Genomic DNA, 24,932 nt, shown 5'->3' with positions numbered 1-24,932 from the left:
CAACAACTCAAGAATAGCTTTGCACGTACCAAAAGGCAGCCCAGAGGGAAAGTCTATATTTTCATCACAATCTGGACACCATGGTTTTCATGGATACTATAAGTTTATATTTATGCGAAGACAATTCTTGGGCTTTCTTTCATGTTTCTGTTGGTCTGGGAAGCAGAATGCTTTTGTTCCAGAATGCCATTTCAAGGACAATTTTGTAGCAAATAATCTTGGGAGACAGAGATTCGGACTCTTTGGGCACAGAGCAGATTTGTTACCTGTCCAAACATGTTTCCTAAAAGTAGATTTCCCTCCTTCTGTGACACAACACACTGAGCAGATGACCCTCAGCTCTCTTTGTGTCTCTGTGAACACTGAAGCACCCAAAGCACTGCCAACATGCTGCCTACTGTGACATGATTCCCACAGTCCTGTCTGTAACCTGGGCACCTCACAGCTCCCTCTAGCAGCCATGGACCTGCAGCTAACTGACCATGGTGTATGGCAGTATCTCAGACCCTCCACATTCTCGGCGATGTTCTGGTTTTCAATATACAGTTTGGGTATCCTTGCTTCTTAAGATGCCTAGGGAAGGCTTTAAAAGGGGCTGCAAGATTTGAAGATAAGTTGTGTTCAAAGCAGAAAAGAGGAAAATAGGGCTGCCTTGAGCAGGAGTGCATTTTTCACAGTGTTTCAGGGACGCAAACTGCACAATTCAATAAAGAGTAAAAACAGAAATATGTTTTGGGGAGTAGCAAAGATATTGAACCCCGAAAAAGTAGAGGTAGTAGAAAGAAAAAGCAAAACATCCTAATGGTAACAATGAAATCAATAATTAACTTACATATGCTACTTTGCTGTTTAAAAAGCATTTTCACATAAAATATTTTTGAATCTTAAAACAATCTTTGAGAAAGCAATTATTTTCTTAATTACAAAGTTGGGAAAATTAAAATTTAGAAAGGTTATGTAACTTGCTAAAAGCCAAAACTAATATATTAAGAAAATAATAGTACAGATAGACCGAAGTAAATTAAATAAACCCACAACAAAATACATATTTGGTCATAGGATTACAGACTTTGTCACAAATTGTTTCCCTTATATTATGAAATTTTCACTTCTTTTTGCCCCATTTGCCAAACAATCATGTGTGTCTTCCTTATGTGAAGAATAAAATCTCTCACCTTAGCTGTAGTCTTTTCAGCGTTACAGTCCATAAAAGAGTTTATATGTATTATGCCTCTCTTCTTTTCCATTAATTTCACTTTTTCCATGATTCATTTAAAACTATAGATTAAAATCCATTTCCAAATGTTGATGACCCTGCATGCATCTTGGTTATTTTCTTAAGTTAGACCTCACCTTTTGAAAATACTGTTCCTCTCTAGATTGAGGAAAATCATTTACTTCTTCCTTCTTTCTTGGTGACCATTTTCCAGTGTTTTCCACGGATCTCATCTTCCAGCTGTCTTAGAGATGCAATGCTCCCTAGAGTCCCCTCCCTTTCCTTCTCTCCCCAGTCAGCCTCCACTGAACCATCTCATCTATGTTCATGACTGTCCTACCACTCACAGTGCAAAGGCAGCTCCACTCTGGATCTCTGGCTTCAATAGTTTTGCTGACCTGTATGTAAAAGTTTTTAATTTATACCTCAGTCTGATACCTATGGGAGCCTATGATTCAATTGTGCAAAATAAAAACACTCTGTTTTTTTCTTTAAACTCCTTCTCTCTCTGTCTCCCTCTCCCTCTCCCTCTCTCTCTACCTCTCCCTCTCTTTCCCTCCATCCCTCAGTCCTTCTCCATTTTATTCCTTTCCTGGACTGAATGAACCACATTGGCTTAGTTCTGAAATACCCTATCCTTCTTCCTTAGTCCCATATCTAATTGAAGATTGCATTTGGTTCATTTCCCTCCAGATACTGTACTCTTTCTAATATATGCTTGCCTCACTCATAACAATGCCTTCACCTTCTGATAACCTTGCATATTCAACAAGCTTTACTAGTAAAACATCTTCCTGAGTTATTTTTTACTTCCCTTTTCATTGAAGATACATTTAGTTCCTTCTGAAACTAGTCTTATAATTTCATCATCCCTAAATTCAATATCCACCTTGTCTCCCAAAATTGAGAGACAATTTTTTTACTAATGCCATTCATGGCTAAACTTTTGTGACTGTTGCTGAATTCCTCACCACCCCCCGCACCTCCAGTACTAATACACACATCCATGCTCACACTCCAATATGCACATACACCAACAGGCACCACAAATTCTTCCCTAATGGCCAAATTTTTTCATGTCACTGAACATGTTCTAATAACTGCTTGGACCTTTTTTGCATCTCTCACTTCTATGCAATCCTTTCAATAAAAATTAAAATCCCGTTCCTCTTTCAACTTCTATCCACACAAAGCAGAATTCAAAGCTTTCTTAGAATCTGGCATATATGACTCAGAGAATGCATTCCATGACTATATCTTCATTTGCCATGTCTCTCTGTCCAGACTGTAAATGCTTTCATTAAAAGTATCACACTATTCAACCATAATACCGATTGTAAGTAGTACTAAATACGGTTTGCTAAATAAATGATGAAGGAAGAAAATTAAGTTCCTTGCCTATATATTGACTTGCTTTTGCTTTTGTTTTAGTTTAGTTCAGTAGTAGTTATTGTTTATCTTCTTTTTTCCTGTGGCATCTCTTATAACAATACAGATGGCGGCAACTAAGGAAATATCAGCAAATAACAACTTTTAAACTAAAATTGAGTTAACGCTGAAGTATATAGTTAAAATACATAAACCTTAGTAATATTGTTTATAGTTTGCTGAAATATTATCAATAATAAGATCAGGATTTATTATTTATACTTAGGGATTATTACCTTCACTTTATACATGAAGAAATAGATGCTAAAAGAGATTTTAATGATTTTTCTAATGTTCCAAAGGGTGCGTTTTCCTCCTGCAATATTGATCACAGGATCAAATACACTGGGAAGATGGAAGAAGAGTAACTTTTCTACGTTGACCTGGAAGTAATATGGTCATATGATTTCCCCAGGGAAAAAAAATTTAGGCTATTTCTACCAGAGGAAAGATCTAAGAGGCACTATCCACTTCTTTTTTCTCTCCCTCGAGAGCAAACCCCCATTTTCAGAGCTAAAGGCTGCTCTGTCTTGTCTACGACTCCATTGAGCAGAGTGTAAGATGAAAGCACTTGCTGACTCATCAAAAATGTAATAGGAGCAAAAAAATAAACTTATAACTTCTTAAGCCACTGAGAATTTATGAACTTTTCACTCATAGCATAATTTGGCTCAATCTGACCACTACTTTACAGAAGTCATCACTTCAAATTTAATCACAAATTCAAATAAAACTGATCTGGGGTACATTTGAAAAATTGAAGGAGAGATATTTAAAACATCAAAAATTACACATTTTAGGGCATTAAATAATGAGAATTTAGGCATTCCTAGCTATTATTTTCTTTTGCTTTACAAGATTTAGATATTGAGAGATTCCGAGACATATGGACAAGGGAAAAACAAACCAAAAGGAAATTCTATTTGAAGCAGCTCAACAAACATGAAGCATACCCAGAGAAGAGGCAAGAGAGATTATACAGCCAACATACATTCCAGAAATACTATCTGGGTCAGGGCCAGGAACTTCTGAGCTAATCAATGTGATTCCGAAGAAACAGGGTCAGGAAAGAGAGACATACATTATGTGAAATAGGGATACAGATTCAAATTTCAAACCAAGTGTTAGAGCAAAATCGAGACATTGTAGGAAAATCAAGATATTCTGGATAGGTAGTATAATTGAGAAAGTCTAAATCAAAGGAGAAATGAAGTCCTCTAAAATTAAAGTACCTGAGCCACCACTGTCACAATGTTTATAATGACCAAAAGCATAACAAAAACACTGAATTTAGAGTACTTCCATACCATTTCACATTCAATCATCAGCACAAGCCTATATGAAAACTCAGGTATACCCCACAGATGAGAACTAGAGTCCAATTTTATCTGACAACAAATTTTGTGTTCTCAGACACTATGCTAAGTGGCCCTGTGCCATTTATCCTTTTGTCTTGTATAAAGAGAGTAATTATCAATAAGTGGTTTGGCCTCCCAAAATAGAGCCAATCTAACACAGGGCATGGGACAGAAGTAAAAGCTAATCTCAGCATGATACATTGGAAAGAGGGCTCACATGAGATCTAAATTTGCTTAACAATGAATTAAATGCACATATCAAAGGAAATTGAGTCTTTGCTCCTGCTCTTTCTGTATCCTATCTTGTGTGAATCCAGCACAAAACATTTCTCAAAGACACATGCTATTAGATCCTCCTACTAGATGGAAGGGTTTCTGGAGGAGAGAAGAGAAACTCTTAAAATGGAAAAGGACTTATGTCTTCCTTACAATTGCTTCATGATTTTCTCATTATTTCTCTTCCTCTTCCAATGTTTTTGTTTGTCTTTTTTTGTTTGTTTGTTTGATAGGGTCTTGCTATGCAATTCAGACTATCCTTGAACTCACTCTGTAGCCCAAGCTGGCCTGGACCTGAGGTGATGCTCCTGCCTCAGCCTTCTGAGTGCTGGGATCACAGGTGTACATCACCACTCCCGGCCCCGTGTGTTTATTAAATGTGATTCCGGAGACAAAAAGAGTGAGTGTGGATAGAATGATGAAACCTGCTTCTGTGTTAGGTAGAGCAACTCTAGGTCCACATAGGGCACAGCTCAATGCATCAGAGTAGGAAATCACAAATACTTGTTGGGTCCAATGGTTTACTTAGCAGCTGGGATTCTTTTGCATTGTCATATGAAAAAAAACCTTCAGAGGAAGACTGTGGCTAATACAAATATTAGCATCTTAAACCTGGGTTCTATCTTTTCCTATTTTGGAAATATTATTTATAAAAGATCTTTTACATGCCAATCTTAAATTACTACTGTTTTGATCTTTTTGTCACTTATTGTGCAAAGAATTATTGTGCCAGCTAATCTGCCAGTGACATTTAATCCTAGGGGAAGATAATCTACCTCCTTCCCAAGTTTATGGTAAAGATTAAGTGAGGTAGTACTCGTACATTATTTTTAAAAGGGAACTAAAATTCTATTATTTACAGTGATGCTGATGGTTGTTTTATTAAATTCTGCCTTGAGAAATATTTTGATTCCACTTTTTAGGTGAGAAAACTTAGGCCCAGGTAGTTTCGTAATATTCCCAAGGACTTACTACTAATAGCTACAAGAGAGAACTGGGACTCAATTATTACCATCAACTATTGTTGTCTGCAAACCTAGTGTTCTTTTCATTAGGTCATGCTGAGTGTTTCTCTCCCATGGAAGAAACTGGATTTTAACATTAGGTACACTGGGCCACAACTCACCAGTATTTTGCAAATCTCTACATACGTGGATGCTATCAACAATATGAAACTCATGAATATTTGGAAGTGTTCCCATCATAACAACACAGGATTTTCCACAAATTATTTAGATGCCATACCATATAACACACTTTATTATGACAACCAAAAAGCTAATCCAAAGTGACATTATGTGGGCAGATAATGAATCACTTGAAAAGATCATGTAGGTTTTGGATAGACGATATTCTTACTCATGGAAACACTTGGAGTCCCTTAAAACTTTGCCATCCTCAGAAACCAAGCAGGAAAGATTCACAGACCAATAATGTGACAAACTCAATTTGTGATAAGCTCACGGCAGGAGTGAGAGCTTTCTGTCTTGTAACTGTTCAGATGACTTTATATAAAAAGTAGAGCAGGAAATTATACAGAAGCTTCCTGTGGAGTGACACAGTCTGAAACCCGTTTTAAACAAGAGCATGGTCACAGCATGCTGCAGGCAGCCACAGCACACTCCACGTTAGCTGCCTCCAGCATTTGTGGGGACAACACAGGGCTAAGCTGCCAAAAGCACCAGAAGCTTCTACCTTGTGAGCAGTATCTAGTCCTATAGCAAAAAAATTTTTTTAAAAGATACTGACTCTTCATGCTGCAAAGTGTGGCACTTTTCTACTTGGTCATTAACAATATGTTCAGACGGCCAAGAGAACACAGCATTCTCTCTCTATTAATGTAATGATTATAAACAGTTTTTCACTAACAATATGCCAGACACTGTCCTCCTTACTTCATGTAAATAGTTCATTCAATTTAAGACTTACAACACTGATCGTATTTATTTTTTTCATATCTTATTATTTTACAAGCACAGATAATGAGACATAGAGATGTTACATAATTTGTTCAAAGTCCAGTATCTAAAGTAGAGTTGGGCCAGGAGGTCCACATAAGAGGTCTGAAGTGCTATCTGCCAAACCAAGAAAGATGTGCCAGGGTCACCACATTGAGTCTCTATTAATTTCAAGAATAGCCAAGAAGTTAGGAGAACAATCAGAGTTACAGTGTGTATCATGGCAACTGTGAGAATCCAAAATCAGGCACGATTTGAGGAAGTAAACTCTATGGTGTTCCACATGATTTGGTTTTCCAAGGTTAGAAGTTCCATAAGCTCACTCATCTTGTTCAAGAGTTCCACAGCCCCACTTCATTTCAAAAATAATATAAAACAAATACTTAATATATAGCATGTACACTCTTAGCATGTTGTAAATTTACCCTTAAATCATCAGCTAAAATTTACTTATTTAATATATATAAACTAATTTTTAAAAGACAGAAAATAATTAATATCAATATTCAACATACTACTTTTGCAAGAATGCCATTTTGCTGCTACCATATTGCAATGAAAAATATGACCTCTAAATGCCCTCGAGAATTGTTCACACGTACTGAACAGCATGAAAAGTGAATTACTTGTATGATCTTCAAATGATAGGCATGGTTCTAGTTTTTTTATTTATTTTTTGACAATGGCAATAAATTCTAACAGTGAGATTCTTTGCTTCCTATTTCTTTCCTAGAAATGTCTTGGAAGAATAAATTTAGCACTTTTATGTTGTCTTCACAATTTAGTAACATATATTATGATCATGGTATGGGAACTATATTTTTCATCACAATTAATCTCTACTTTGTCCTCTCATAATATACTTTTTAGCAATGTCCTTTAAAAACATACTAGGTCACTTCCTTCTACCAATTTACTAAACACTTATTAAGTTTAATATCAATATATTCCAATTTTACACTTACACTCATTTTTATTAGGATTTGTTTTAAGTATCTATACAATTGATTACTAATTCCAGCATTCTTACAGTCTTATATGTCTATGTTCCCCCGCTTACACTGGTTTGACTTTCAAAATTTCAACTTTACATTAACAGAGTAAAAGTGATTTTCACTCAGCAGAAGCTCTACCTCAAATTATAATTTCTGATTTTTTTCTGAGCTACAATACTCTATGGCAACCCTGAGCAGCTGCTGTGAGCTGCAATTTCTAGTTAGATGTGATTATGATGATGAACGACTGATACTCTACATGGTTAAGTGTGGCTGAGCTATGATGTTTGATAAGTTATATAAGTTAAATATAATTTCAAGTGAACCCGTGTTTTACTAAAACTATACTTACTGGAAAGTAATATCATTGTAAGTCAAACTATGCTCCCAAATTCCCATATTCCTTAGCTAATAAAATATAATTACACTTATTACCTCAACTTGTGACCTGGCTGAATGTGACTCATCTCCCTTCCTCAAATATATATGAAATCTCCTTTTTATCACTCTCAGTTTCTTTGTCATTTATGTTAAATCTTCTTTTCAGGATACTTTTCACATCCTACTTTTTCTGAGAAAACTTTCTTTTTTTTTTTTAACCTCCAAATAAATATTAAAACCCTCTAGATCCTTAAACTTTGCTTGATTTCACTTATAAGATTCTACCAACATATACAATTATTTATCCATTATTTTTCACTCTTCATTAAACTGTAAATTCTTTGAGAGAAGTATCCATAATTGTTCATGTTTGCACCTCCTGTGGCACTAGCATGAATTCCAACCCTAAAGATACTGTCCAGAAATATTGACTTCATAATTGGATATATTATAGTATCAAGGGGTATACAAAATTTGGAAATCATAGGAAGATCATATTTTTCAGTTTAGGAAATATTACATGTAAGAATGGAAGCACGTGTATGCAGTCATTTTGTGCCATATTTTCCTTTGGATAAATGAATGCTTTGGGCTTTCAGTGACCTACACAGTTTTGAGTATGAGGATGATTATTTCTTGTAAAAAGTTTCTGACCTCACCAAACATAATGATGGTAATATTTTTAAGATTATTGCCCAAATATGTAGACATGTGTAATTTAGATTTAGAACTTTCTTTAAAATTCTCAGCAGTTTTCTCATATCCTCACTTAGAGTACCTCAGCTCTCTGGTTAAGGAGGCTGAAGGATACTTCCAAATCTAGCATTTGCAGAGTATAGAGTATTTATTAGCATTCCCTAATATATCATTATCCTATACATGTGTTGGTATTTGTTACTTTAATCAGATTTATTTCGGCACATTCTCAGTCCCCTCTCATGTTTAACCGTTTTCTCTGGTTTTGTTTCATACCCTTCAATCCATGCCTGGTGCTCATCTTCTCTATACCACGCCATCGCTCTGCATAATAGTACCAGTGACTTCTATTTCTGTTTCTTTCATTCTTACATTCTGTCGCTTCCTCTTTTCTTTTCCATTTCTTACACTGTACTCTGTGAATTACTAAGTTCTCCCCTCCACCGATAACATTCCTATCACATTTTCTACATATTTTCCCTACTCATATTCTAACCCCTTGGTTACCTACTATTAGTTGTTTCAATTTCTTTCTTCAATACCTTGACTCAGCTGCTGTGTATATTTTAGCCCAAACTCATTTTGTGTAAAAGATGTATTCCTGAAAATCCACAGATTAAAAAAATCTTGGGAGTAAAATCTTATTGCATATGCAAGAAGAAACTTATTTTAAAATAGCCTAGTGTGCAGTCAATTATGGGCTATCATTTAGATCCGTATGCACTCTAAACACTTTGCTTTAAGGTCCTCCACACTTTCTCTCTTTTTTGCAATCTTCTCATTGTAATTCGGGAGTGCGTGGATGACTCACTACTTCTAGTCCTTTTTGAAATGGTTGCTTAACAAATAGAAATGAAATCACTTGCCCCTTCCTCTTGACAACTGAGTTAAACCACATTGACTCAAGTAAAACATTGCTTTTGACCCAACCCTCTGCTTCCTCACTGCCTTTGCCATCTGTCCTCCTGTTCTCTGTTACACTACTATCAGGCTTCCTTCCAGTCTTTTGCTCTGCTTCTACTATAGGTGCAGAGTTTTCCATGCCAGTTTGCATCTCACATCCTACTTTCTTCCCTTCTAGATTTGAGAATGGATTTAATGTTATCTTTTCTTTTTTCTCACATGTGCAAAACGTGCCTCAACTCAACTGAGTTTCAAACACAGAGGACACATCTGCACCTGTCCCCACCACAAACAGGCTCCGTGATCTGTTCTTGTAAATGAATGATACCTTCTTCAACCCAAATGCCAAATGAAAACACATAATAAATGTAAATACTCACACTCGGCGTATTTCTGAAGTTGTGAAAATTCTGAGGGGCTGAGGTGGGCCCATTTTTCCTGGTTTGTCATGGCGGACACGAGGAGCTCTCTTACATACCAGGCTAGGGATTCTTTATTAGGGTGCTGGGCAGAATTGTATGCTTCAAAGATTCCGCATGGTGTACTTCATGATGAAATACCTACAGCTGTCAAAGTATACAATCTGTCCACGTGGAACTGCCGTGGATGTCTGCAGTTTCAACAATGTGTTACAGGACTGTAAGAAGAAAAACATACAGATCAAAAGATTAGCATCATGTTGCAAAAGGAAAATTGAGTGATTTTTATAAAATGTTAAGGACTGTCAGTCTCTGAGTAATGAATTTCAAATTTATTTTACTTTGTATAATACTAGATCTTTCAATGTTTGCTTTTATTATATTTGATTCCTATTTCCTAAGAGTAAATAATAGAAACAAAAACAATTAAGAGAACAAATGTGAAGAATATTTTACAAGGTCTAGCTCTACCAAAGTAAATTTTTATGTTAAGTTTTATAAATTCCACATTCCAAGACCAAGACATCATTTTTATCAGTCTGGACCCATCAATATTTTAAAATGTAAATATTACATTAAAAATCTAGACCCAAATCATTAAAGGATTATAAATCAGTACTGTAGGCCAATGCAAATAAAATTTGCTAATTTAATAGAGTTCTAATACTTGGTGGGAAGCACATATATTTGCAGTAGCACATATATTTGCCACCACGCAAGTTTATTTTGAGGGTCCTACAAATTCTTTCCATAACAATCAAATAAAGAGAATAATTTTAGTTTTGTGATTTAAAAAAAATCCAGCAAATTTGCCATATTGAAGTAATTTCAAATATTTTAAAGACTCTTTTAAATGACAGTAGATGATTCTAGTGTGAATCATTTTTTTAAATAAATCCCTAGGTTGTCATGGACTTTAGATTCACCAGCAAATCTGTAAAGGTAAACAAAGTGAAAAGCCATCTGTTTTCAGCTTTTATTGGAGACTGTAATCTGCTCCTCAGTAATCCATCAGACGAACATTATGGTCTTCATAGAAAAGGAAGTATTTAGAAAGAATTATCTAGTTTCTGATAGTATCAATAGGATTATTCATATATGCTTCATTAGCCAAAGTTTCAAGGTCCATTTGGTTTTATGGCCTTGACCTTCTTCTGCATCTCTTTGCTATTCTACAGTAGCAACCCCAGGGCCTCCTTGTCATATACACCCTTGTCATTCTCGCCTTAAAAAAAAATAACAGAAAAAAATCACTCCGGGGTGGGGGGCTCTTCTTCAAGCTTCTTAGATTCAGTTCTACAAGATGGCAGTTTTCTATTTAATGAGAAAAACAAAATAATACTTGTGTGAAGAGTACAAATTGTAGAGGAACCTAAAAGAGATGGGGGCATGAGATGAACATTCTTGTACGTCTTCTACCCAGTATTCTTCTGCTAATTTCATCGTTCACACTGATTTCATCCTAACTCTTTTGCTTCTGGCCAGTAGCTTGCAGCTTTGGTATAAAACAATGTGTTCTGTCCCCCTATCCAGGGGGAGACCGATGATTCAGTCACATTTGACACGTTACACGCTGTCTCCCGAGGCTTTAAATGTTGATTGGAATGATTGGAGGATGGGGTGAAAACAGCTGGACCTACATCAATACAGAAATAATTGGATACTTGTCCTTGTCTAAGTCTAACTCTCCAACTACTGCATTACCTGCAGAAGTTAGTGTCATTCTTTTAGTAAAGATTAATTGTATTCATATACCATGATATTGCACTGTATCCCATGCATGTGTACAGTTGTAATTTAATTAAAATTTTTAAATAAATATTTTAAAACTCAAAGATTAAATGGGCACAAATCTGTTTCTGTGGCCCCAAAATCTCAACTGATGATAATAGTAGTTGATTAGTTTGTTCTAACATTATCTGTTGTGCTCCCTTGGATACTAGCCAAAATTTTAAGACACAGAAGATATAGCAAAGATAAAACATATACAAGACACAAAAATAATGCTCACTCTAATAATATGTTAGCTTTATCGAAGGCTTACAGCATTGCATGCCACTTGACTAACAGCACTTTGCATTTCATTACTGAGGCTTCACCGCGCTACTCTGGGAGATGCTATAATTTCCCATTTCAACATGTGAGGAAGGTGACAGTGGGTAACTAGAATCTGGTAGGTGCAGCAGAGACTGTTAGAAGTCCCCTCAATATCCATTCTCCTTGCTCCCTTGTTAACAGGAGCCCAATTTTATTGGGTGTATGTATCTCCATGCATGTGACTGCATCTCCAGTTTCCCCTCATAAAGAAGTGGTCAAGAGTTGTAAGAAGATAGTGGTCCACCCAAACAGGAAAGTTTTATTGGAATAAACAGGTGGGAAGAAGTCTTTAAGCAATTTGATCGCTTACACCTTCTTCTTACTTGGATGGTGGCACATTGGCTGTAAACCCAGCAGTTCCTTATACTGTCAAGTTAAATTTCAGAATGGAAGCCATGAGCTCAGCAGAGGACATTCCAGTAAACTAGACCAGAGAGGGCGAACAAATGACAGCAGAACAAATTCGGGCCACTTCCTGTTTTAGTAGCTTAAAATTTAGTAGAGCAAAGATACTAATTAGAGAAACCAGCAAGAAGCCAGCATTTGGAGGGATTTCAATTCTGAGTACAGAAATTTGGACACTGTCTTGAAGGCAATAAGAAATAATGAGAGGACTACAAGAAAAGTCCAGAAAACTGATCACCTTGAATTTTGGAAAATAAAGTTAGTATCTTCATATGGTTTCATTCTTTTTTATTGTTACAATAACTTCTTAACTACCCATTGAGCTTTCTTCTTTTGTTAATGTGGTGAATTCCCAAATCCCACTTGTCCTTGCATAATCATGAGCTAAAATGACTCACAGGTCATCTGACAAGTTATCAGCAATTGATTAAGAAACTGTAATAGAGATAATTAATTGAGCCCATCAGAGCACAAAGCCACTTTTGTTGCCCCAAATTCTAGTGTCAGGAGACAAATATTGGATATTGCAAGTTAAACATTTTATGATAAAATATTATGTCCAAAGAAATAAAAAACTAATGGAGAAAGAGTTTGTATGAGTCGGTGATTTTAAATTGAATGACCAAGTGAACTACTGCTCAGCAAATAGTATTATTATAAAGACTTTAGGATCTCAGTTGATTAGTCATTTTAAATTCAGTTTTGCTAGACTTAATTAACTGGGGTGTAGCTGGAGAATCCTTTCTTGGTGAAATTTTTTCACTAGTTAAACCAATACATCCCAAGCCTGTGAAAAGAGGAATGTTGCTCAGAGGTGTAGCTATTCTTCATGTTCAGAGGGTGATGAAAATGACAGCAGAGCTTACAGTTTCTGTCTCTTCATAAATGAGGAGAAAGAATGTGGCAATATTCAGCAGGGAACCCCTATGGTGCATTCACAGACTTTCTGTTCTACTGCAGAAGGCTTTCTTTAGGCACAAAAACGAGTGCCAGGAGGTATCCACTTTACTGGCTTTTGGAAAGCAGTCTAATTCTGGCTTTTTCATCTAGTCAATAGATGTGCCACTTTGCTTAGTTGTTGGCAAGAAATAATATGTTGGAGGAGTTGAAGAAGGCTCTTTGGCCCATTGTTCCTGGGCTAAAACACATTCTCCATAATTAAGGAGGAACGAGTCAATCTTTTCATGAAATAGCCATTTGGTAATATCTAGACAAATACATCTGATGGGCTAAATGCATTATTTGCTAGTCACATTTAAGTAGATTTTTAAATAATTATTAGAAGTCAGCCCAATCATTGAATAAGAGTTGTTTCCATTTTTTCCATTTTTATAATTTTTCCTTTCCCTTCTTTCCTTTCCCCTTCTCCTCCCACTTCCCCCACCCCTTTGGAATTTTTCTTCCTATTTCAAATTATCAATTATTCTTTTTAATCATTTTAATCCTTATTTACACTTTCAGTTTGTAAATAGGGAAGGATGGAGGGGGTGATGGGAAGACAGGGAATGGGGAAAAAATAAGGACCAAGATACATCATATATATAGGTACAAGTACCCAATGATAAATGTAAATATATTGTATACCTAAAATGTACCAATAAAAGAATTTAAGCGAAAAAAAAGAGTTGGTAAGCATTAAGGCACACTGAAGAACATGTGTATACAAATTTAAGGTGTTATAATGACTGGAAATATTCAGTGGGTCTCAAAGATTATAAACTCCAAATCGTATGGTAAGCAGTGGAAATATCCTGGAGGTCAGAAAAAGGGCAAGGCCAAGTATAATCACAGAACAGTTGAATGAAAAGTAGGATCAAACTAATGGATTATTGAATGCATGGTTTGTATTTATAAGTATGTATTAATTTAACTGTGGAAAGAATTCTAAACTGAGCCCAAAGCCATGCAGGGCACTGTGCCAGATGCTGGGGATATAGTGAGTGGCTAGGTAGACAAGGGATCTGAGCTCGTCGATCTTGTCTAGGATGCAGGATCTACATTAAATAAACCAACTGCCCCAGGTAAAGTGTAGAGAGTTATATGAAAAAAAAAGGCACCAGAATTCTGTAGGAATTCTGGATTTCTAGATCAGTTTGAAATACCCAGTAAGCAGCCTATAGAGAAAGATTCCTTTAAACTGAATAATAAAAGTTGATTAACAATTAAGCCCCTGAGTAAGGCCACAAACAGTCTGGGAAGCAGTCCAGAAGGGAGGGGAAAAACTAGAAATACTGAGAAAGTCTCTGAAGAAGGCAGCTGTGATTGGACTCTGGTGAGCAAGAAGCAGCAGGAAGACTAGATGGAAAAATAGGTCAGGCAACATCAGGACTCTCCTTAGGGGTCAGATTAAGGATAGTACATGATTTTTGAAGTAAATGCTGAAACCAATAAAGGATTTTATTCAGAAGATTAACTTTTCTGATGAATATGTTAAGAAGTCCACTCTGACCAGGGGATAGGAAAGGGACAAGAATAGAAGCGGGAAAATCATTTAGTAGGCTGTTCCAGTACTAGAAAAGAGCTCATGGCTGTAAGGGGAGACGTGGCCTTAAAGATGAACTAAAAGGCATAGTCTAGATGTATATCTGAAACATAGTTTGATAACAAATAAACTATGTTGTACTCAAGATGAGGGAAGTAAAAATGACCTCTATATTTCTGGCTTCAACACAAGAAATAAAAAGGTAGAATTTGAAGAATTCTTCAATAAGAGAGTTCCAGGTTTAGCAAGAAAACTTTCAATATTTTATTTTGAGATTTGCAAAATTTGAGAAGAATGTCATACAACATAGTTGAAAGCACTAGCAGGTAGAGATAAGTTAAGCTACAAAAAGAGACATAGGGGATACAACATTATGAGTTATCCAGTATAGACAGTATTTAATGCTATGGGTTAACAACACCCATTGAGCCACTAAGCTCTGCCTTAAGAGAGGATTTGCCATGAAGCGGCAAAGACCATAATTGGCCCACAGCCTCTACTGACGTAGCATTTACACAAAGATCCCACTTTTTGGACAGAGACCAGAGACACAAGAGGAAAACCCACACCTCTTTGGTCAGTGAGCATTCTTCACTGCCCCATATTTGTTTAAATAAACACAATGTTCAGTCCCACACTGCGGTCTGAGTCTATCCTGTATCTCCTCTTTTTTCACCTGCATCAGATCTGCATCATAATCTCAAGAATTTTCCTGCCCAACCCTGCTTGCTTTTCCACTCCTTTTATGTTTCCTTTGAACAACTTACCGGAAGCTTTTAGATTACTAATTCCATCTCCGTGTTTTCTGGCAAAGGGTCTCAAGTGTCAAAACTCCCAGTACAAAATGGATGGGCACTTAAACTGGGTAATTAAGAGTTCAATAATGAAAGGATTATTTAGGATGTGTGGAAAAGTATTAGAAAAGCTAACAGAGGATGGGGTTGTGTCCTGTACTTCTAATGGTTGGGAGTTTAGCAACCCTGTGCCTGAAGGGACTCTATATACAATGTGTTATGTGACAAGAGTGGCTATGGCTTGTTTGTTCCCTCTAAACTCAAGTTAACTTTTAGCTGCCATTGTAACAGCATTAAGAGTTTGGACCTCTACACGTGATTTTAGCCAAAAGTCCGAGAAACGATGAGAGTTTGGACCTCTGAGAAGTGATTGGGCTCTGAGGGCTCTGCAGGTCTCCTTTTGTCTCTTTGTTCTTCTACCTTCCACTATGTGGTAACATAGAAAAAGACCCATGCAGGATGTTATTATCAACTCTACCTTGGATTCTAGAACTGTAAGGAAATATATTTCTCTTCATTATAAATTACTCACTTTTTGAGATACTGTTCTAGCAGCGTAAAATAGGCTGAGACAAGAGTTATGCCTTGGAGGGAAAACACACATCCCTGTTAGAGTGACTTAGCTGGGAAGGAGTTGAGATAATAAATTCCCTGATTTATCCTTCTCCAAAACCTCAATATGATCCAGTGCCTCAGCCTGACCAAACCTAACGCTAAGGCAGAGGGCAAAGAACACTCTTAATGAAGTCACACCAACACCAAACAGTCTCACCAGGCCTAGAGTAAGATGAGGAAAGCAAAGGACAGACCTAAACTTGCAAATATGAACTGCCTGATGCATCTGGAGCAAAACTGTAGTGGAAGAAAAAGGGCAAAGAATAAACCCCCAAGGAATTTCCCACATTTAGAAACTGGAAATAGAAAAGAGACTTCATCTACTGTACCCTAGAAAAAGAAGTAGAAGAATCTGGTGTCAAAGAATACAACAACAACAACAACAGCAACACAGAAAGAAAGCCTTTAAGGAGAAGGTAGAAGACACCTCTAAAATTGCTGAGCAATTAAGTAAGATGATTAAAGGAACCCATTGCAACAAGGTGATTGTAGCAAGGATAGTTCGTTTGAATCTGGGCAGGTCAGATCAGAGAAAGTCAGTTTAAAAATAGACTGTGGAGATCATCAACTTTTTGAGAAGTGTGGTTGTGAGAAGTAGCTAACAGAGGAGAATGTGAACTCAGTTATTGTGTTCATTTGTTTGTTTTGGTGTGTGTGTGTGTGTGTGTGTCTTCTTCCACTTTTTGATAGAAATTATTGGAACATATTTTTGAATTGTTTAAAGGGTTTATTCACAAGAGAGTTTCAAACACCAGAAGACAAAGGAACTGACAACTGTTTCAAAATTCTTCAAAAGGCACCAGTAGGCAAGTTCTAGAAAACACGTGAGGGTAGAGGTCAATCTTAGGAGTGCCAACATAAGTAGTTTTGAAGATTGTTTAGGAAGTGGAAAATTTCTAGTCAATTACTTCTGTTTCTCAACAATGGATAAACCTCAGTAATCAGCTGAGAATGGAGTTAGGAATTGAACAGGAAAGAAGGAAATAACAGTGAAAAACTATGAAAAATTATAGGAATGTAGGAAAGCCATCTTAATGAAGGCATGCAGTAAAAACAGCAGGCAGATTTAAGTCGATGGGATGTTATCCTTGATTAATTTGGAACTATAATGGTCACCTTGCTCTTAAATTATTAATTTGCAGACTAAGGCATCTGAAGGAAAAATAATTATATTCTTTCCATGTTGAACCAGAGAGATCTGCATTTGCATTCAGATTCTGAGCCAGGTTTCTTCCTGGTTTCTTCCCTGTGGAAAGTGAATTACTTCACTTATCTCAATCTCAATTTCCTTTCTTATAAAAAGTGGGTAGCAGCCGCACACTTCACAAAGCCATTAGAATTTAAAGAATTAACATGTGCACAGTACGAAAGAAATGAAAGCTTGCTTTCTTTTGTTTTATAAATAAAGATTTAAGATCTATATATAGTATTGGAATATATACATATATTTCCCAGGGGGTGCAAACCTACAACCCTTATGAAAGAATACGTGGGTGGCTCAATATAAGATTCATAATTGTGTTATTTTGGGACTCTGCTGATACATAAAAGATCCAAAAGAGAACATTCCAGGGAATTCTTTGGTGATGCAAAACAGAGAAATATAACCAGCTTTGTATTGTGCACATTTATAGAGTCAGCATTTTGAGCTTGGTTTATTATTTTACTTTATTGTGCTTAAGAAAGTGACTTTAAGAGAATTTTTAGTTCTCTTTCTTTTCACATATGACTTTAAAAACTCTTTGTAGAATAGAGAATTGGAGGCTGGATGAAAATGAGAATCACCCCTAGGCAGAGAATCTTTTTCAACATGCAATCCTGAATTGAGTGTGAGGTGGCTGACTCTATTCCTTGAGAACTCTGTTTTTTCTCTAAAGGATTTTGTCTATGTCTTTCCCCCCTCAGTATTATGAATCAGAATCAGTGCTTTCATAGTTGGCTTCATCCAAAGCAGTTTATTTTTTTGAGACATGTTCTCCATAGGTCACTAAACTGCCCAGGTTGAGCTTAAACTTGCAACCCTCCTGCTTCAGCCTCTCAGCCTTCCAGAATCACAGGCATGCATTAACATGCCCCTCTTAGACGTAAATATTTATTCTGTGTCTCCTTCCAAACTGGGACCTGTAGACATGGATTGCTGAAGAAGTAAGAGTCCGAGAATAAAAGAAAAAAAAATGAGACTCTGGAATAACAATTTTTTTTAAATGTTAAGAATCCCGAACCCAGCAGCAGAAAAGACTGATTTTGTAAGCCTGATTTTGATTTCTTTGTCAGGAAACAAGGCATATTTGTGTCTCTTTTCAAGATTTTTCAAATATAAATTTGAGCTGAAATTGAGAGGTAAAAACAAAAAAAGATAAAAGACATTTTTCTTCAGGCTCAAGATTGAAAACTGAGTAAGGAGGAATAACTGAATGGCTTTCTCAATCTGTCTGACCTGGGGCATTTTCAACAGAAATAGATATTCCTTAGAATATTGATTATTGCAAATTGATAAATTTATCTTTACAATGTTCTGTGCCCAGTTTAAGAAAGTGGAAACTACTAAAAATAATTATCCGACTATTAACTCTTTTCTCAAAGAATCTATAACATAATGTGCATTCAAACTTTATATTAAATTAAGAATGCATGTGTTTATTAACTGTACTAATTTTTGTATTACTTACAAGTAATAAATTTAGTCTCCTTGGGCACCTCCTGGAAATTGATGACCACCGGCAGGAAACTAATATATTCCAATCTTTAGTTTGTAGAAAAATTAATTCCTAGTGAAATTAATGCTGTTACTCAACTTCAAGCTAGAGTACACAATTGCCTAAGGACAATCAATGTTGAGACACACTGGGGACCGTTTTACAAAATGATATTTGATGTCTGCTCAGAGAAACAAGTAATCCTTGCAAAATTACAGAATATAGAAACAAAGAGCTACATTCAATTTACACACAGTGAAATATATTTTGACTGTGTATAATTTTATTTTGGTCCAAAAAATATCCACTACCCTAAGTTATGTACATATATCCTGGTTCACCAAAAACACCACTGAGAAACATTTACAAAGTCATTTTTTTCCTTTGGTTTTCTCTATTGTTGCTAGTATTGAAATATGAAATGTTGCCTTTCCTTGCGTGATAAAATAATCATTTTGCTTAATTGTCAAGGTTGTAAATCTAGAAATGTTTTAATAACAAAGTGTTAAATCTTTTAGAAGTGAATTTGAGAAAGTTTTAGAATATAATTTTTAAAAATTTGTCTAAAAATGGCAATTTGTGTGAATTTTCACATGAAATCCTAAAAGCAAGTTATACTTTGTGTCTGCTCCTCTGGCCATTGGAATACTTCACATTTTAATCAAATCTTTCTTCAGTCTCTAGTAGCAAGCTCATTTTATTCCATTACTTATACTACAATCAAGAAACTCTTTGTAAAATTCCATCACTATATGTGACCCCCCCACACATCTGACCTCCTTTAACAGTCCTTTGTTACCCATAGGATAATGTCCAATTTGCAAAGTTAAACATATATAATTCAACCATGAATTCTAAGGTGGTTAAATGTATGCCTTTTTAGGCATGCAACTTTGGAGCTGAAACTATCTAAAATTGTCACTTCGATATTTATATTCTTTATACTTGATTCCTATCTTGGAGATAAAGAATACAAATGATATCAGGGGGATGTAGTCTCTTGTGTAAGGCACCTGCAGATTACCACATACTCCACATCTATTACATTAGATGACTGAACTGATAGAAGGGTTATGTTTCACATGTTATATACTTTTAATCTTAATCTATAGAAGCTTGTCTCTGTAATTGGGAAAGGAGTAATTGACTACTTAATCTCTTCTATATGCTAATGGGCCCATAGAAAGGAAGAAAAAGTAAGTTTTTATAAGCAAAAATGATTTTTTTTAAAAAAAATTGAATTTGGACTACAATAATTGTGTAATAGAGTGTAATCCATTCAAGATAACTGAGGAACAGCCCTCGAAAGAAAAGAATTACTGACAACCAAATAACAAAAATTCTAATACAACTTTGGAAAAACAGATAATGAAAATAAATTCTTTCTTTTTTTAATTCATTAAGTTTATCACTAAATTTTAGGTTTACATTATGATGCCATTCATCTGTGGGAATTTGCACCTTGACACAATACATCTTGGTTCTTATTTTTTCCCATTCCCCTGCCCTCCTTTCAACCACTCAACCTCTCCCTATTTACAAAGACTTTGTTTCCGTATTTTCTTTTTTTTCATATTTATTCCTTTCCTTTCCCCAACCACTCTGACTCCTCCTTCATCCAGGCCTTATCTTCCTGTTTCATACTATCTATTATACATTTTGATCCTAATTAACACTTTCAATTTTGCACACCAGAGAAACTATTCAGTATTTACATATGTGTGTCCTATATATTTCACTCAAGAGTATGGCTTCAATATGCATCCATTTAGCTATAAAGGTCTTTACTTTCTCATTTTTTCTGGATGAGTAGTACTCTACTTTATAAAAAAACAAAGCACACACACACTTTTCTTTATCTAGTCACCAGTTGACAGGAAATTCGGGTGTTTCCAAGTTTTAGCTATTACAAAATGTGCCACTATGAACATGGGTGTACATACATCACCGTGGTATGATTCTTTTAATTCTTTTGGGAAGATACCCAGAAAGGGAATAGCTGGGTCAAAAGGAATCTCTAACCCTAGTTCTTTGAGGTATTTCCATAGTGAATTCCACAGTGGTTGCACCAGTCTACACTCCCACCAACAATGAAGAAGAGTTCCTTTTTCCCCAAAGCCCCAGCAGCATTTGTTATTGGTTGATTTCTTGATAGCAGCCATTCTTTCTGGAGTGAAGTGAAATCTCAGGGTTGTTTTCATTTGCATCTCTTGGGAGACCAGTGATGTTGAACATTTTTTTGTACGTTTATTTTGCTGTTTCTACTTCTTTGTCTGTTCATTTTAGATGCCCATTTTTGGATTGTGTCTTTAAATAGAAATGGATCAAAGATCAAAATATTAAAACAGAAACACTAAACCAGCTGGAAGAGAGGTTAGGTAGAACTCTTGAAGACATTTGTGTAGGAAAAGATTTTATGAACAAAACCGCACATGAACTAGCACAAAGTATCAACAAGTGGGATCTCATCTTATTAAAAAGCTTCTGCACAGCAAGAGAAACCACCAACAGTATGAAGAGACAACCCACAACGTGGGAAAAATAATTACCAGCTGTTTCTCAAATAAAGGTCTACTACCTAGAATATATAAAGAACTTTAAAAAATCAGAACTCCCAAATTTAAAATACTCTTCTTAAGAAGAATTCAAAGTGTGAAAGTAGGTTGAAATATTTTAAATCAGGTCTATTATCAGAGAGCTGGAGCTGCATGGATATTAATGGAGAAAGTGTGCACCTCCACATCGCCTGGCTAGGATGGCCTATATTTAGCAGCACTTAGAAGTCCAGGGAGGGCCTAAATTACCCTGTGTGATCACTTTCAACTCATAGATTATTTCTTCACAGTTTGGTCACAGAGAAAACGTACATTCCTTCTACTTAAGTAGATATAGTTTTACTATTGAGGCATTTGTTATAAATATTTTTATAGGACACGCTAGAAAAGGACAGAGTACTGGAATTTAGATTATGTAAATCCGTATCCATTGACCAACAGACATAGCTGACTCCAACACAACAAATAGGCAAACAAGCACAGACACAGGCATGAACTTGCACACTCCCACCACAGATAGGACACACACACACACACACACACACACACACACACACAAAGATCCATGTACACATTTTCTCAGAGACTGATTCATAGTTTTGCCTTTCTACTTGTAACTGCTTAAGCTCTTTAAGTAAAATCTCAAATACTACTTTACTTACTAAAAGGTTTTTTGTAATACAATAATTTTATGGAGATTAGATCCTTTCTTGAGATAATTTTTCTTTTCAATTTAGTTTCTAAATAGTAACTTACTAGTTGTTGTTGATTATATATGACGTTTGTTCCTATGAAGTTTGGCTAAAACCTATCTTTAATATTTTTATTCTGATAAAGAAGGCACAATCTATAGATAAAAACTTAATTTGGAATATGTGGAAAACAACATATAAAAATGTTGTCATTGTATAATGATATTTAGGACCAATGTATTAAGTTATAGGATATACATGAAAACAAATAATTGCTTATAATTCTAAACTTATTAATGCACTTGAATCTCTGGAACACATATTTTTATCACACTTAACAATGAGATATCATCAGGGTGCAATGTAGCTTTCCATATTGCTGTATGCCACTTAATAAAGGGAAGGATTAATTGGCTCATGTGTTCAGTCTATGGTTGGCAGACTTCGTGGCAGAAACATCATGGGAAAAGGACGTGGAGGAAGAAAGCTTCTCAGTATGTGGTGCTGGGAAAAAGAGCTGAAGAATAGTGCCAGACAGGAGTGAGTGAGGGACCATATCTAGTACCCAAGGCCACAAGCCCACGACCCACCCAGACAAAGCCAGGAGTATGCTTCATTAATTTCTTAGGTGTTTCTTAATGCAATGAATTTGACATATCAGAACCAATGGTCAGAACTCATCTTTTGCATCTTCACACCCAAACACATCTCATTAAACCGTTATTAATCTCCAATTAAAAATAATAACAAGTACATAACTCTGACTAACATAATACAACTAGCCCCACATACAACTGTATATGCAATAATCTTTTCTCCAAAATCTTAATATTTTCAGCATTTTCAAAAGTACAAATCCCAGACTTGTCTTAGACTTAAGGCATACTCTTAGCTGTGAATCTCTTTAAAAATCAAAAACAAGTTGCATAATCCCAAGGCACCATGCCAAAGGGTCAATATTCCCATTACAAAAGGGAGGAACAGGAGACAGAAAGGAATAGGAGCAAAGAAAGACTAAAATTCAACAGGGAGAACACCAAGTCCTATATCTCTATCTGACATCCAGGGCAGATGGGGGTAAAATATGGCTTCTAAAAGGCTCAGGTATCCCCAATTCCATGGACCACTTGGCCTCAATCTTGTAATGGGTCCACTAATTGCCTATGTATTTCCTCCATGAACATTCCACTTTCTGGCATCTTTGGCATCCTAAGGACTCCACTGCAACTTTGCCCGCATTCCCACAGAGTTTCATGCACTGCTCTTGCCTGCTACTCTTCCACTCTGTTCCATTTTTCTGCTTTTTGATTACCATGAGCTAAGCAGCTTTGTTCTTTTCACAACCTTCCATCATGATGTTTCTGCCTTGGAGCAAGCCAATTATAGGCTTAAAACATGAGCCAATTAAACATTTCCACATTTAAGTTGTGAATGTTAGGTGTTAAGTCCAGCAACAGAAAGCTGAGTAATACAGAAAATTCGTACCAGAGAAGTAGGGTCATTGTTGTGACTGTACCTAACCATATGGTTTAGCTTCCTTTGAAACTTGTTTGTAGGAGGAATTTGGAAAGTTTTGGAAGCTAAACCCTAGAATGTTGTAAGCAGTGCCTGATGGGTGATCTGGACAGATCTTAGAAGATCAGAACGCTGATGAAAACGCAGACGGTAAAGACCAGGTTCTGGCTCCACAGGCAGTAGGGACCATGTGTGATATTTTCTGGCAGGAAATTTGTCTATATTTTGTCAATACCCCAGGACTTTACTAGAGGCTAAGATTAAGGGCAGTGGGGAAATTAATCTGGAAGAGGAAATTTCAATACAAACCAACATCAGACTGTGGCTTGGGTACTGCTGGCTGCTTTTAATCAGATTTACAGGTGAGAATTGGAGGCTAAAGACAGAGCAGAAAAATTTGGAAAACTTAAATTTTTGCCTGAATGGGACCATGCGTAAACTTGGGGCCAAAAAAAGTGGGTGCTGAGTAAATTAGCACCAGTAACAAGGAACCAAGTGCTTTGTATAGGGATATTAACTAAAATCTCTTAATGGCATCTCGGGGGTCTACAAGACTCCACACTTTGAAGACACAAGGGTGCAAAACTGTCAAACTTTCAGGGACACTTTCTAAGGAAGGGCCCCCTAAGGACTGGTTTCTTGTAATTGATTTTGCTCTTATCAGCCATCCAGGAGCTAAAAAGGTTGCCGCAGTCATGTTCCAAAGGGGCCTGGCTCTGCTTACCCTGACAGCAGACCTTTACATCATCCATGTGCAGCTGGTTCTACCTGCATGCAAAACGTAAGAGTTTCAGGTGAGAGAAGCTTCCACCTAGATTTCAAAGGAAGGCCGGGAAGGCCAGGTAAGGATTCACTGAAAAACCATTGCATGAAACTGGGAATAAATCCAAAGTTGTAGTGGAGTCTGTAGGAAATCAAGAGATGCCATCCAGATACTGTAGGAGAACGCTTTACTCATCTGCTAAATCCAATAAAGTCTACATATCAGACTTATTGGTCACAATGGATCACAAAATGTTCTGATAGCATTCACAGTATTTTTATAAGGAATTCAAAAATGAACAAATTTTAACTTATGAATATTCCCTCCTTAACCTCCTGAGTCTTATTTCAACGAGTTGAAAAATTCTGGACTAAAATTAGAAAACTTTCTCAGTAGAAGGGAACACACAAAGAATCTGTACTATGCTTTGAAATCAGATTCTCATTGAAAATATAAAAGTTATAGTTACAATTGGATTTTCTCCAACTGGTAAGTAGATATTTTATTTTTCTGCACTTAGATAAATTCACACCATCTTATGGTTTGCATCTTAATTATGCATTGTGACTGCTAATCCTGATATGTCAAGCTCACTAGATAAAGAAACCCCTGGCTGATTAGTGAAGCAACCCAGTGGGTATGTTCGGGTGGATCATAGGGTTGTCCCTTTGGTTACTATAAGTGGTCT

General features: G+C 36.2%; 1 protein-coding gene across 10 annotated transcripts in view; it reads right to left on the bottom strand.

The window, feature by feature from the left end:
• Positions 1-24,932, bottom strand: part of Dgkb (diacylglycerol kinase beta) — a 620,388-nt gene that overhangs the window by 543,796 nt on the left and 51,660 nt on the right. For all 10 annotated transcript variants that reach the window (XM_004839605.4, XM_021254159.2, XM_004839601.4 and 7 more), the window contains exon 2: positions 9,592-9,848. In XM_004839605.4, coding sequence (XP_004839662.2) covers positions 9,592-9,661 — 70 coding nt within the window. In that variant the 5' untranslated portion in view covers positions 9,662-9,848. The remainder of the gene's footprint in view (positions 1-9,591; positions 9,849-24,932) is intronic.

The sequence above is a fragment of the Heterocephalus glaber genome, unplaced genomic scaffold (genome assembly GCF_053883595.1).
Source record: "Heterocephalus glaber isolate CG9 unplaced genomic scaffold, H.glaber_assembly_v1.0 deba00000676, whole genome shotgun sequence".
Classification (NCBI taxonomy): domain Eukaryota; kingdom Metazoa; phylum Chordata; class Mammalia; order Rodentia; family Bathyergidae; genus Heterocephalus; species Heterocephalus glaber.
The sequence above is the reverse complement of the archived record's forward strand: the minus strand, read 5'-3'. Positions and strand labels throughout refer to the sequence as shown.